Source organism: Talaromyces amestolkiae, assembly GCF_001896365.1.
Source record: "Talaromyces amestolkiae strain CIB chromosome Unknown scaffold19.1, whole genome shotgun sequence".
In the NCBI taxonomy this organism is placed as follows: Eukaryota; Fungi; Ascomycota; class Eurotiomycetes; order Eurotiales; family Trichocomaceae; genus Talaromyces; species Talaromyces amestolkiae.
The window spans coordinates 131,282-143,733 of record NW_024468055.1 but is presented as its reverse complement, the minus strand read 5'-3'; the positions used below and the strand labels follow the sequence as shown (position 1 = coordinate 143,733).

Below are 12,452 nucleotides of genomic sequence, written 5' to 3'. Positions count from 1 at the left end.
ACTCTGAAACCCCAGACCGAAATGAGAAATTTTCATCTGGACCGAATGTCATGATCGAGTCGTGTATACTCACCCAAAAAGGTAAGCTAGCAACAAACATTAGGGCTAATGAGCTCCCTTTACCCACCCTGCTTTCGTCTCAACCTACTACAATGCAACGTCATTAAATGAATTTATAGTCACAGACTGATTTCTCACAGTCATGAGGCTACTCCGCGACTAGGGAAAAATTACCATCGCATTATGGCGTCAATCATGCGATCTCCAGCACTCCCACGTAGCTTGTAACGTTCAGTCATGAGACCATCTCGGAGCAAAATTTGATTCCTTTATGATGGATTTTGAATGAATCCATTCAACGACTCGGCTAGATCTTGATATTTTACCTGTGTACTAAGGAGTTAGTCTTGACCTAGGACAATTTCCTCCCCTCATCCCTTGTTTGATTTGCTGTGGGATGCTGGTCGATCGGAAAGCCCGCATGGCAAGCAGCCGGAATGCATACCCCTATTAAACATCGTAATTGCACACTAGAAAAAAAGTGTGGAGAAGAAATGGAATGTTGATAAATATACCTGTACATAATCCTGCTGCTCCCCGCTTGGAATTCTCGACTCTAGTAATTTTATTCTGCATAGCTTCTTAGGTGTCGCGATGCTGTGGAGGTCAATTCTTTTATTTCCCCTACTGGGGATTGCGGCTACAGCTGCTTCTATCGACAACTGCCCGGGTTACACATTGAGAAATGTGGCCGAGTCAGATAGCCAAATAACGGGAGATTTAATACTTGCCGGTAGTGCCTGTAATACCTACGGCGAGGATTTGACTCATCTCAAATTATTGGTAGAATACCAAACAAGTATGTTCTTCTATAATACATAAAGAATATAGCAGATGCTGACAAGATAGACTCACGACTCCACGTCAAAATCTACGACGAAAATGAACAAGTTTACCAAATCCCCAAATCAATCCTGGACCCTCCATCAGGTCAACAGGATTCATCCTCTCAGCAATCAGACTTGGTATTCGAGTACACTAAAAATCCGTTTTCGTTTGCTATCCAGCGCAGCTCTAGCGGAGAGACTATTTTCAACACATCCGGCACAAATCTGATCTTTGAGAGTCAATATGTGCGCTTGCGAACCTCGCTGCCATCAAACCCCAACATTTACGGTTTGGGCGAGGATTCGGACTCATTTAAACGAGAAACTACTGATTATACGCGCACATTGTGGAATACCGGTCAGGCGTTTTTGCCGACGCATTCGAATCTTTATGGTAGTCATCCGATTTACATCGAGATGAGAGACAGCCAGGCCCATGGCGTATTTTTGTCGAACAGTAATGGTATGGATATCAAAATCAACCAGACTGCTGAAGATGGGCAGTACTTGGAGTATAATACACTCGGCGGTGTGCTAGATTTTTACTTCCTGTCTGGTCCGGCGCCGGCTGATGTTGCTCGTCAGTATGCTGGTGTTGTCGGTTTAGTATGTTTTCCTAATAATCACTGCTAGAATATGGCTAATATATGGAACAGCCGGCGCAACAATCATACTGGACCTACGGCTTCCATCAGTGCAAGTACGGCTACCAAGACGTCATGTGGGTTGCCGAAGTAGTCTACAACTATTCGCAGGCCAATATCCCACTCGAAACCATGTGGACAGACATCGACTATATGGATCTTCGACGAACTTGGACACTCGACCCAGAGCGTTTCCCGCTGCATAAGATGCAAGAATTAGTGGCTTACCTGCACAACCATGAACAACATTACATCATGATGGTTGATCCGCCGGTCTCGTTAAATGATAGCGCGTCATACGACGCTGCGGTGTCTTCAGATGTACTAATCCAAAATGACAACGGTACCACATTCGTGGCGACCATGTGGCCTGGAGCGGTGTCTTATGTTGATTGGTTCCATCCGAATGCACAGTCTTTCTGGACAGGACAGATTGGTTCGTTTTTTGATGATCAGTCTGGCGTGGGAGTTGATGGCATGTGGATTGATATGAACGAGGTACGTCTCTCTCCTCTGACATGTAGGACATGACTGACTCAATGTAGCCGGCAAACTTCTGTGGTTATCCCTGCTCAAACCCAGTGCAAGCAGCAATAGATGGCAATGACCCTCCAGCTCCGCCAGCACTCCGCACAACATGGGACCCTCTCCCTGGATTTCCATCTGACTTCCAGCCTCCCGGTACAAGCTCGCGAAGAATCAAACGGGACACCTCGTCAGCTAATATGACAGGGCTTTCCGGTCGTAATCTTGACAACCCAGGCTATACTATCGCCAACGGTGTTGGCGCTCTAACCGTTGGCACTATCTGGCCCGACCTCCCCGAGTATGGTGGTTATGTCCAATACGATACTCACAACTTGTATGCATCATATATGATTGATGCTTCTCGACAGGGCCTTTTAGCCCGTCGTCCAGCCGAACGACCATTCATCATTTCACGTAGCACATTCGCCGGAGACGGAACCAGGGGCGGCCACTGGACTGGCGACAACGCCTCTATATGGGCTCACTATTTACTGTCTATTATCCAAAACATGGAATTCGCATCCATTTTCCAGATCCCCATGGTTGGCGCTGATGTATGCGGCTTCAACGACAACACCACCGAAACTCTATGTGCACGCTGGGCGATGCTAGGCGCCTGGTATCCCTTCTACCGTAACCATGCAGACATTTCAGCAAACTATCAAGAATTCTACCGCTGGCCGTTGGTTACTGCAGCAGCACAAAAAGCCATAACTGCTCGCTTCCAATTACTAGACTACTTCTACACAGCATTCTATCAGCAAACAGTCGACGGGTCACCGACAACCATCATCCCGCTGTTTTTCCAGTACCCTAACGACCCAACCACACTTGACATCAGCTACCAATTCTTCTACGGCCCGTCAATCTTGGTCTCCCCCGTCACCGTGGAAGGGTCGGAAAGCGTTTCTCTCTACCTTCCGCCTCAGGACATTTTCTACGATTTCTGGACTGGTGAACGAGTCACGCCCGACGGCACAAACACTCTGAATCTCGACAACGTCACCTACACGGACATCCCCGTCCACATCCGCGGCGGCTCAATTCTGCCTTTGCGCGCAAATGCCGGGGCCGCAAACACGACGACGCAGCTTCGTACGCACGACTTCGAGATATTGGTTGCCCCGGACGTGGACGGTAAAGCGAGTGGAAGTTTGTACCTTGATGACGGCAAGTCAGTCAAGCCGGCGCAGACGACGTACCTGCAGTTCACGTATGATAATGGGCATTTGTCGGTTAGTGGATCGTTTGATTATGATCCGGGCGTGGGGTTCAAGGGTGTTACGGTACTGAGTAGTAGTACCTTGAGTAGTGCTGGGGGTAGTAACAGTACTAACACGGATAGCTATGGGCGAGTTGGGACTGTTCGTCAGATTGATGAGGGATTCAGTGGGAGTTGGACGGTGGATGTTTGAAGACTCGATGATTCAATAGGATTAAATATGATGATGCATAATGAACAAGTTTCTTGTATGTTGTGGCTTTTATGACTCGTGTAATCAATGTAGACTGCGAGAGGTCAAAGGTTGCCTTGGTGACTAGACGCGATAAAGACAATGATCAAAGAGCGGGTGCATAATATTCTCACCTCAAGATGTATACTTAATTAATTATCCATTCACATGCAATACACCTCTTTTGTTAGCATTCAAACATCATTTTCATACAATCTGCCATTTCTACGGTGCGCGAATATCCTTCAATGATGACGTACCGACAGAATTAGAGTCAAAACTCTAAAGACGCGGCTGAAGATCGCCAGATCGAGGCTATGTAGTACGGAGTATAATGATTCAACCCGGGGCTCAGCTTGGGGCTGTGAGCTAGCCTAGCACATTTATTTATACCGCTGCAGCAATTACAGCTATTGCACTGAATCTTTATCGATTTTCTCAATCGGTGTCACTTCTCGGATGAAATTATTCTCGAGTATCGGTCTATTCCGAGTCACGCTTCAGTTCCGATGGACCTGTACTCAATTTTCAATCAAACGGTGTGTGATAGCACCAAATGACAAGGCCTTGCTGCATACTACATTAATTCCGTAGGGAAAACTAGATTGGCAGAATCATAACCTTGCATGTGCCTCAAGCTCCACAGCCCCGCAAGCCCTAATTCCAGACTGTCGCATGCGCCCGCGAGAATGTTACTCTACGAGACCAGGACTCGAAGATCGCCAGCCTGCAGGAAGATGGCAAATCCAAATCAAATCCCGGGAGCCGCTACAGCCGTTGCTTGTATATTGTTTCGTTTGTCCGTTATTAGACGGACTAGGTCTAGCTATTCCGTAGTATGATACTTTCTGAAAAAGACGTTATTGTTCTGCTCGTATTTACCCACTATTCTTGTTTGTGATGGGTACTCGAATACGAGCATGACCCAATGAGTGATCGACGACGCACCAGGTTACCAAATAAAGTACCATGCACCGCACCTGCTGGATCAGGTTACTTCGGATCTTAAGCTGAAGTAATGATCGCCGTGTCTCTTATCTACATTGTAGATAAATAGGCGAAGAGTTCTTGGTCTTGAAGTTCAGTTTGCAGTTTTTCAAGCATTAGCCCTTACACCTGACGTAAAATGCATACTTGGGCAGTTTTCGCGACACTCGCGGCAGCAGCAGCTGCCGTGCAGAGTAACCCTCATATCAAAGCCAAACAATCCAAGCCTCTCATCCCGGCGCTGAATAAACGCTCAGTTGAGGTCGAGAAAAGCATCAGCCATCAATATCTTACCAACAAAACAGAGAGTATGTTCTCAATCTCAAATTTTTGATCAAGCTAATTTCAATAGAATTTGCCGTCAACGGCACCAATTTCCCCCAAGTACCCTTCGACATCGGCGAGTCATACGCCGGTCTCCTCGACAACACCCCTTCCGGCAACTCAAGTCTATTCTTCTGGTTCTTTCCCACGGTAAATCCAAACTGCGACAACGAGAAAGAAATCACCATCTGGCTCAACGGCGGACCCGGTTGCAGCTCTCTCGACGGCCTGCTTCAAGAGAATGGCCCCTTTTCGTGGCAATCGGGTGTCTATCAGCCCGTGCGAAACCCATATTCGTTCAACAACTTGACGAATGTGGTTTACGTTGATCAGCCAGCCGGTACGGGCTTTTCGCCTGGTCCGGCGACCGTTCAGAATGAGGTTGATGTTTCAAATCAATTCAATGATTTCTGGAAGCGGTTCATTGATACTTTCGACATGCAAGGATACAAGGTGTACATCACCGGTGAGAGTTACGCGGGACAGTATATTCCTTATCTTGCGGAGGGATTTATCAACCAGAATGATACGGAGTATTTTAACCTGAAGGGCATTCAGATCAATGATCCTAGTATCAATGACGATTCGGTGATGATATACGGTAAGTCTTTTCTCCATCGTCTTATGCCGAATAGGAACTAACGATGACAGCCCCTGCCGTGGCCGCGCTGAATTACTTCTCTAACGTTTTTGGGCTGAACGATACGTTCATGGAACAAATCAACGCCGCCGATGCCCAATGCGGCTACACGGATTTCCTCAACAAGGCACTCACCTACCCACCGCCCAGCGACTTTCCATCCCTGGACAGCGCAAACGGCGCTGGATGCGATACATGGGACCAAATCATCGCTGCAGTCACCTTGATAAACCCATGTTTCAACATCTATCATCTCACCGATTTCTGCCCTTTTCTCTGGGACGAAATGGGATTTCCTTCCGTAGCCCAAGGACCGAACGATTACTTCAACCAGAGCGATGTGCAGGCTGCACTGCATGCTCCTCCGACGGATTACTCCGTCTGCGGTGAAGCGAATATCTTCCCCAATGGCGACGGCTCCGTCCCGAGCGCTTTGGGCCCCTTGCCCGGTGTCATTGAAGCCACCAACAACGTCCTAATTGGCCATGGATGGTACGATTATTTGCTGTTCTTGAATGGTTCCCTCGCAACGATTCAGAACATGACCTGGAACGGCGCTCAGGGTTTCCAGTCTCCGCCTACGGAGGAGTTGTTTGTACCGTATACGGCCGGTAGTCAGGTTGATCCTGTGACTTGGAGTGGTGGTGGTGGAATTCTGGGAACTGCGCATACGGAGCGTGGGTTAACTTTTTCGAGTGTTTATGGATCTGGACATGGTAAGTCCTTTTTCTGCCGATGTGGTTGTAACGTTTACTAATAAGCGTTTTTGTAGAAATCCCGCAATATGTTCCTGGGGCTGCTTATCGTCAGCTCGAGTTCCTGCTAGGCAGGATTGACAATTTGACGGTGGTGGGACCTTTTACGACCCAGCAGTAATGTACATTTACTTATGTATAGAGGTTTGTGAATGTGTTCATATGAACGGACAGAAATGTATATAATTACTATTCCGATATCTACTTGTCAATTTTCAAAGGTTATATAGGTTATATAGCTTACATCAACCCTAGGTAGCTGTAGATTGACGAAATGGCCATTGATTTATATAATTCAATCGCTATGCCGCTACACTCATAAAAACATTCAACAGTCGTGGAGGCCACAGTCTTCCGAGAGCCAGAAGAGTACAGCATACCTAACCTATTTACCTATCTTCTTCCCAAGACTTCACGTCTTCACCGACTCCTCAAGCAACGCCCTATTCCTCTCCCGCAACACCTCATCCTCACTCCCCTCCGGCGGATCAATCCCATTAATTCTCCACAACTGCGGCGGGCCCTGCATCACACAATACTCCACCTGCACGCCCTTGTCGATTGTATACGGCCTCAAAATCTCATCCACCTTGTTTTTAAAATACGTCGCCCTCTCAGTCCGTGCGGAATCCCACTGTCGCGCAATATGCACAATCTCAATTGACAGTTTTTGGGACTGGGGAGTTCCGCCGACGAAGAAATTATCAGAGGTCAAAGGGAGGAAGAAGATATTGACGTAGAAGGCGGGGAGGCCGACAGAGATGTAGTATTGTGTGATGGAGGCGGAGAGGGTGGATTTTTCCTCTTGGGTTAGGGTGTTGGTGCTGTGGTAGATTTTCCAGAAGGGCATTTTGATATTGTTTGTTTTGGGTAGAACTCGGATTTGTGACGTCAATTGACCACTTAAAGGGCTTTTTTGGTTTGTTGGAAACGGATATTGGCCTGGAGGTAAAAGATAGATCAATCATTTATATCACAAGACATCATCAAGCACCATATAAAGACAAACATACGAATACGTATATCATCCCGATCCCTAGAATAGGTATAGAGTCCAAAGTATAAATCCATGCGATGTGATTACTCAACCACCGACATCTTCAAAATACCACAGAGAGCCTACGCACTGTGCGTTTTTTCTCCACAAAGTCCACGTCAATGCTAAATTTCAACTCGATTCTTCAGTTGATCAAAGGTGAAACTTTAATTTTCCGAAGCATTCTTGTTGTCGGACCTCACCTCCGATTGGCGCAAAGCGAAACTTTGTTCAGTAATCGACTTTTAGTCGCTTTCCGGGGATGCAAGGTGATGAGTATATCAGTTGACATGGATGAGTAATCGAATTTCTCGCGTAAATGATGGAATGTTCTCCAAAGAGATGTCAATGTATTGGTGTTGTTATTCTGTTATACTGCTGTGTAAACTTGCCAAAGTTGGTGGGCATATTCGACAGGGTGCTTTGGTTGACTGACTCCTCGAAGTGTGTGATTCAATGTGTCATATCTATTTTCTGCTCCGATGGGGATTAGTTATAGCAGCTACCGGTCTGTCTGAGAGTATTTTGTCAAGTAATGTCCATTCTATCATTAGTAACTGCATAAGCATCATTGAAACATGAAGAAGGGGGTATAGAGTGAAGAAGTTTGATTAATTCGTTGTAATATGTTCCACAAAATAAGTCTAGGCCACGCTCCCAATGCAAAGTCAACGCTCATACAGCCACACCATTTTAATCAATCAACAAAGGAACAATTAAACACTTTGAATCGTTTCTTCAGACTTTTCTTCCACAGCAGACTCCTTGGGAAGTCCATTCACCAGATAAGTGCCTCGACTTCCATTAGGAATCCAGAATCGCTTATCAATTCTCGCAAAGAGAAAAGTGTAGAGCACCAAGACCTCAAGCGTGAAATAAAACACGTAAAAGCATGCTCGTCCCTGAAAGGAGTAAGGATCTGTCGCAGGTCGTGTCGGCATGAAATTGCATGCAACCCTAAACGTGGCTCCCAAACACAGCAGAAACGACGTAACGCCCACAATCCAGAGCTTGGCCGCAAACGAGCCCGCTCCAAAGTTTTCGCTGTCTGCACCTTTCGGCACAATGGCGATGATGATGGTCAATGCGAGCGGCAGAAATGAGAAGAAAGCCATATACGTCGTTGCTACGAGGAGAGTATCGCGGCACGACTTGAGCGAGCTCTGGTCAAGGGTATAGTGCGTGTAAACCGACGTGACGATAAGCATAACCAGCACACACGGAATGAGCAAGTAATTCACTAAGAATGCGTTACGTGCCATCTTCGTCCATCCGAATTTGGGAAATGCGGCTCGAAGACATCGTTGCGCAAAGATTAGGTCCAACACAAAAAGCGCCAAAACCCCCGCATTCGAAAAGATCGCTGACGCAATCCCCAGCGACACATTTGTAGGTTTGTATGCCCAGCCGATCCGTAGCGAGCAAGTCAGCGTGCGCATCATACAGAAACCGAATGTGACGGCACTGGGGATGAATTTGTGGCCTTTGCGACGGTTGAGCTGGAAGATGGTCATGTGGCTGGCGGCGCCGAGGATATAGAGGACCAGAAAGACGCAGCAGACGGGGACGTCGACGCTGGTGATGGGCGTAAGGCCGAGTTGGGCTGTGAGACTGGGGTAGGGAGCCCCGTTCTGAATGTGTTAGATTCGTATGTACATTCTGGTGGAGCTGAGTTAGGGCTGTCATACCTTGGCTATGGCTGCAGTGTCCATGTTGTATGTTGTATGTGAGATGCCTGTCGACTTTGTTGTCTCACACTCAGGGACCCTTATGTGTATGTATGTCGAGTTGACTCTTGGAGTATGATGGTGTTTTGTTTATTGGTGTAGGTCTTTGACATCCCCTGCATACTTATAACTTATAACCATGCTCGTCACCTCGCGCTTATCAATCGACCTCCTCAATATCTGCCTCATCGGTACGGAGTACACATAGTATGAACCACCGTGCCTCGCACCGGCCTCGCATTATAGCACCCTCCGTGGGCGCCTGCCACCCTCCGTGACGCATTTCCCGTTGATTTATCAAAGAACGACTCGCGCATCGGCGACAAAGAAGGCTTACCGTCAACTAAGATTCACTTTGCGGCATCTGATTGGTCTTCGGATGTATTGGTAAGTCCGCTTTTCGTCTTGGCGAGCATCGGTGGTATCGGCCGTCCGACCTACCGACCAGCCGACGCCGACTCTTGCTTAGTCATTATTTTGTCGTCGACGAAGCGGATTTGGATGCAAAAATATAATATATAACGGTTGCAGAGCTGCCGTGATGTGACTTATGATGGAGATGCTGTAGACTTTATGAGGCAAGCCTTCTCGTGAGAGTGATTTTGGTCACGAGACCTCCATCGCTTCCAATAAAGAAGCGGCCCTTGCATGAATACAGTCTTGGAGGTGCTCAGGTGACTCGCATCGAGGGATAATAGATTAATTATAAGAATATGCCCTGTCTTTTAGGCTTCGATGGAAAGCCAACGAGTCTGCCCTAACCTAATATGGAAGGTCTCCGGAAAATACCCAAGCAAACAGTGCAAAAAAGCACTCGGCTAGCCGATTGCCGAGTACGTCTTCCGAGGATGAATTCTTAGCCCTGTGCTCCATTCTCCCTCACTTCTGCCCAGATAGGATGTCTCAATGTACGCAACCCCGCGGGGAATCCCTCCACAATTGACGAAGTGATTATCAAACGACGTTATTGTGTGGGTTTGTGCACAAATTGATCGGCTTCAATTGAATCATTCCAATGAATAGAGTTAGTTAACTAGCGACTGATCAGCAAAGTCTCTTGAAGTAAGCCTTAGCCATCATCCGTACTGGGTCTAGCGTCCGTCGCCAAGAGAGCGTGGCTGCCTGCATGCCTGACGGGCGGCACGTGGAGATGTAAAAAATATCGCCCGGTGAACTCGAGGAGCTTCACATCTGCCGTTTTTCTCGCCTTCACTTACCGGCTACCCACCCTCGCCCTCTCCGCACTGCTCCGTATGGAGTATTCCTCCACACTGTGTGCTAGAAAACACCATCAATTCTCCATCTTTTCGTGCGCTCGGTCGCTCGGGGTATTTCCGTCGACGGGTGTACCACAGAATTGCTGATTGCAAATTAAGATCAAACGTCGTCGGAATAGCCGAGTACGTGTATCTGGGCTGGGCACTAGTACATGAAGGCGCGCCTTCCACGTTGTTTCTTTCACTTCTTATTCGAGTTCCATCAACCCCCCCCTGCTACCAGCCTGCCAGACTAGCATTACTTGCATACACTACGGCTCGGGTTGGTTACATTGTTTCTTCTTCGGCCCGTTCGAAGGAAGCTGTTCAGTCTCCCCGTATTCGGCTTGTATAAAGTATTCCTTTCAATAAAACATATCGATAATGGACTCGAAAGTCGACGATACAGTGACTCAAGGCATCATGGACGAGAAACAGTCTTCGCCCGTGCCGGAAAACATGACTGAATTGGCTCCTCGTCACAGAGAATATCTTTTGGAACGACATGGTACCCTAGAACTTGACCCCGTACCTGCAATGGACGATGCCGACCCATACAACTGGCCCTCGTGGAAGGTACGTCGACTCTCCTGGCTCGATAAGTCGCCGCTAACAATGATTGTAGAAAGTCGTCAATCTCACATTAGTCGCATTCCACGCCATGTTCGGCACATTCACCGCCGCTGCTATTATCCCCGCATACTTGGACATTTCCCTCGACTTGGGAATCAGCATCACCACGACCTCGTATTTGACCTCATTACAAATTGCCATCCTTGGAGGAGCTCCTCTCTTTTGGAAGCCATTGTCGAACCGATACGGTCGTCGTCCGATCTTCCTCATCTCGTTGATCGGAAGCTTAGTCTGCAATATTGGATGCGCCAAGAGCCCGGATTATGCCTCAATGGCCGCTTGTCGTGCATTGGTGGCCTTTTTCATTAGCCCAGCTGGTGCTTTGGGCAGTGCTGTAGTCATGGAATGTTTCTTCAAGCGTGATCGCGCCAAGTACATGGGTGTCTGGACACTGCTTGTTACTTTGGGAGTCCCGCTATCTCCTTTTATTTTCGGCTTCGTTGCTGAGCGCGTGAGCTACCGATGGATCTACTGGGTTCTTGCTATTGTAAGTTTTATCCCCCAATGTTGAATCCTTTACTTATTGGTTTCAGGTCAACGGAGTCCAATTCTTCTTGTGCATTTTCTTGCAACCGGAAACTCGCTATATTGGCGGCTGGGATGGCCCAGTTCCCTCTGGATTCCGACAGGAATATTTGAGTTTCCGCCGCATTGACCCTGCTCCTTTCACCCTGTACGAGTTCGTCAAACCATTGACATTGGCCACTCGACCTACTGTGATGATTCCTGCCGCTGCATATGCCATGGTGTTTTTGTTTGCAAGTGTCATGTGTACCGTCGAAATCCCTCAATTATTGCAGCTCAAGTTTGACCTCGACGCACAGTCCTTGGGTCTGCAATTTTTAAGTTTGGTCATCGGTTCAGTTCTCGGCGAACAGTTAGGTGGACCACTGTCTGATTCATGGATGAGATGGAAAGCCCGCCGTCAGGGTGGACAGCATGCCGCAGCTGAGCACCGTCTCTGGCTGAGTTATATCGGTTTCCTGCTCGCCATTGCCGGTGTCGTGGTGTTCCTCGTTCAGACTCAAAACTCGCCTGCTGGTTCGTGGAACGTGACTCCCGTAGTGGGTGTCGCTATCGCTGCCTTTGGTAACCAGGTTGTCACGACCGTGCTAATTACCTACGCCGTTGACACGAACCATACCGAGGCTGCGTCGGTTGGTGTGTTCATTACCTTTGTCCGTCAAATATGGGGATTTATTGGACCATTCTGGTACGTATCATTTCTGCGCACGACGTATTTGGAGAAAATTGCTAACCATTACTTGTAGGTTCCCTGATATGTTCAACAATGTCGGCGTAGCCAAGAGTGCCGGTGTGGCCGCTGCGCTCTTGGTTGGAGTCAGTCTGCTCCCAACCATGCTGCTTCAGTGGCGCGGTCAAGCCTGGCGACGAACCGAGAAGGTTGTTGTTGGTGCTGTCTAATCTCGTTTTCTTATCATGTCGCATATACTCCGTGGGATTTTTATAGATATGGTCATATAGATGGTATAGGCATTAGAGGGTGTATAGACTTCATTAGAKGGCCCGCCACTAAGCGGTGCCGGTGAGGTGATACGATAGATAGACATTATGAAATAC

At 47.8% G+C, this 12,452-nt stretch overlaps 5 protein-coding genes across 5 annotated transcripts; 3 read left to right on the top strand and 2 right to left on the bottom strand.

Moving 5' to 3' along the window:
• Nucleotides 1-654: 654 nt before the first annotated feature.
• Nucleotides 655-3,474, top strand: BHQ10_008381 (uncharacterized protein; the record flags this gene model as incomplete). The annotated part of the gene is made up of 4 exons (XM_040881180.1): nt 655-859; nt 910-1,493; nt 1,544-2,029; nt 2,077-3,474. The coding sequence occupies 4 exons, from the start codon at nt 655-657 to the stop codon at nt 3,472-3,474; spliced, it is 2,673 nt and encodes an 890-aa protein (XP_040736883.1).
• A 1,165-nt stretch (nt 3,475-4,639) lies between these two features.
• Nucleotides 4,640-6,340, top strand: BHQ10_008380 (uncharacterized protein; the record flags this gene model as incomplete). The annotated part of the gene is made up of 4 exons (XM_040881179.1): nt 4,640-4,808; nt 4,853-5,425; nt 5,476-6,180; nt 6,237-6,340. 4 exons carry the CDS (start codon nt 4,640-4,642, stop codon nt 6,338-6,340), a joined length of 1,551 nt encoding a protein of 516 aa, XP_040736882.1.
• A 291-nt stretch (nt 6,341-6,631) lies between these two features.
• Nucleotides 6,632-7,069, bottom strand: BHQ10_008379 (uncharacterized protein; the record flags this gene model as incomplete). The annotated part of the gene is made up of 1 exon (XM_040881177.1): nt 6,632-7,069. The coding sequence occupies one exon, from the start codon at nt 7,067-7,069 to the stop codon at nt 6,632-6,634; it is 438 nt and encodes a 145-aa protein (XP_040736881.1).
• A 902-nt stretch (nt 7,070-7,971) lies between these two features.
• On the bottom strand, nt 7,972-8,967 carry BHQ10_008378 (uncharacterized protein; the record flags this gene model as incomplete). The annotated part of the gene is made up of 2 exons (XM_040881176.1): nt 7,972-8,886; nt 8,944-8,967. 2 exons carry the CDS (start codon nt 8,965-8,967, stop codon nt 7,972-7,974), a joined length of 939 nt encoding a protein of 312 aa, XP_040736880.1.
• A 1,655-nt stretch (nt 8,968-10,622) lies between these two features.
• BHQ10_008377 (uncharacterized protein) lies at nt 10,623-12,296 on the top strand (the record flags this gene model as incomplete). Its single annotated transcript, XM_040881175.1, has 4 exons — nt 10,623-10,814; nt 10,864-11,358; nt 11,405-12,084; nt 12,143-12,296. 4 exons carry the CDS (start codon nt 10,623-10,625, stop codon nt 12,294-12,296), a joined length of 1,521 nt encoding a protein of 506 aa, XP_040736879.1.
• Nucleotides 12,297-12,452: the final 156 nt, after the last annotated feature.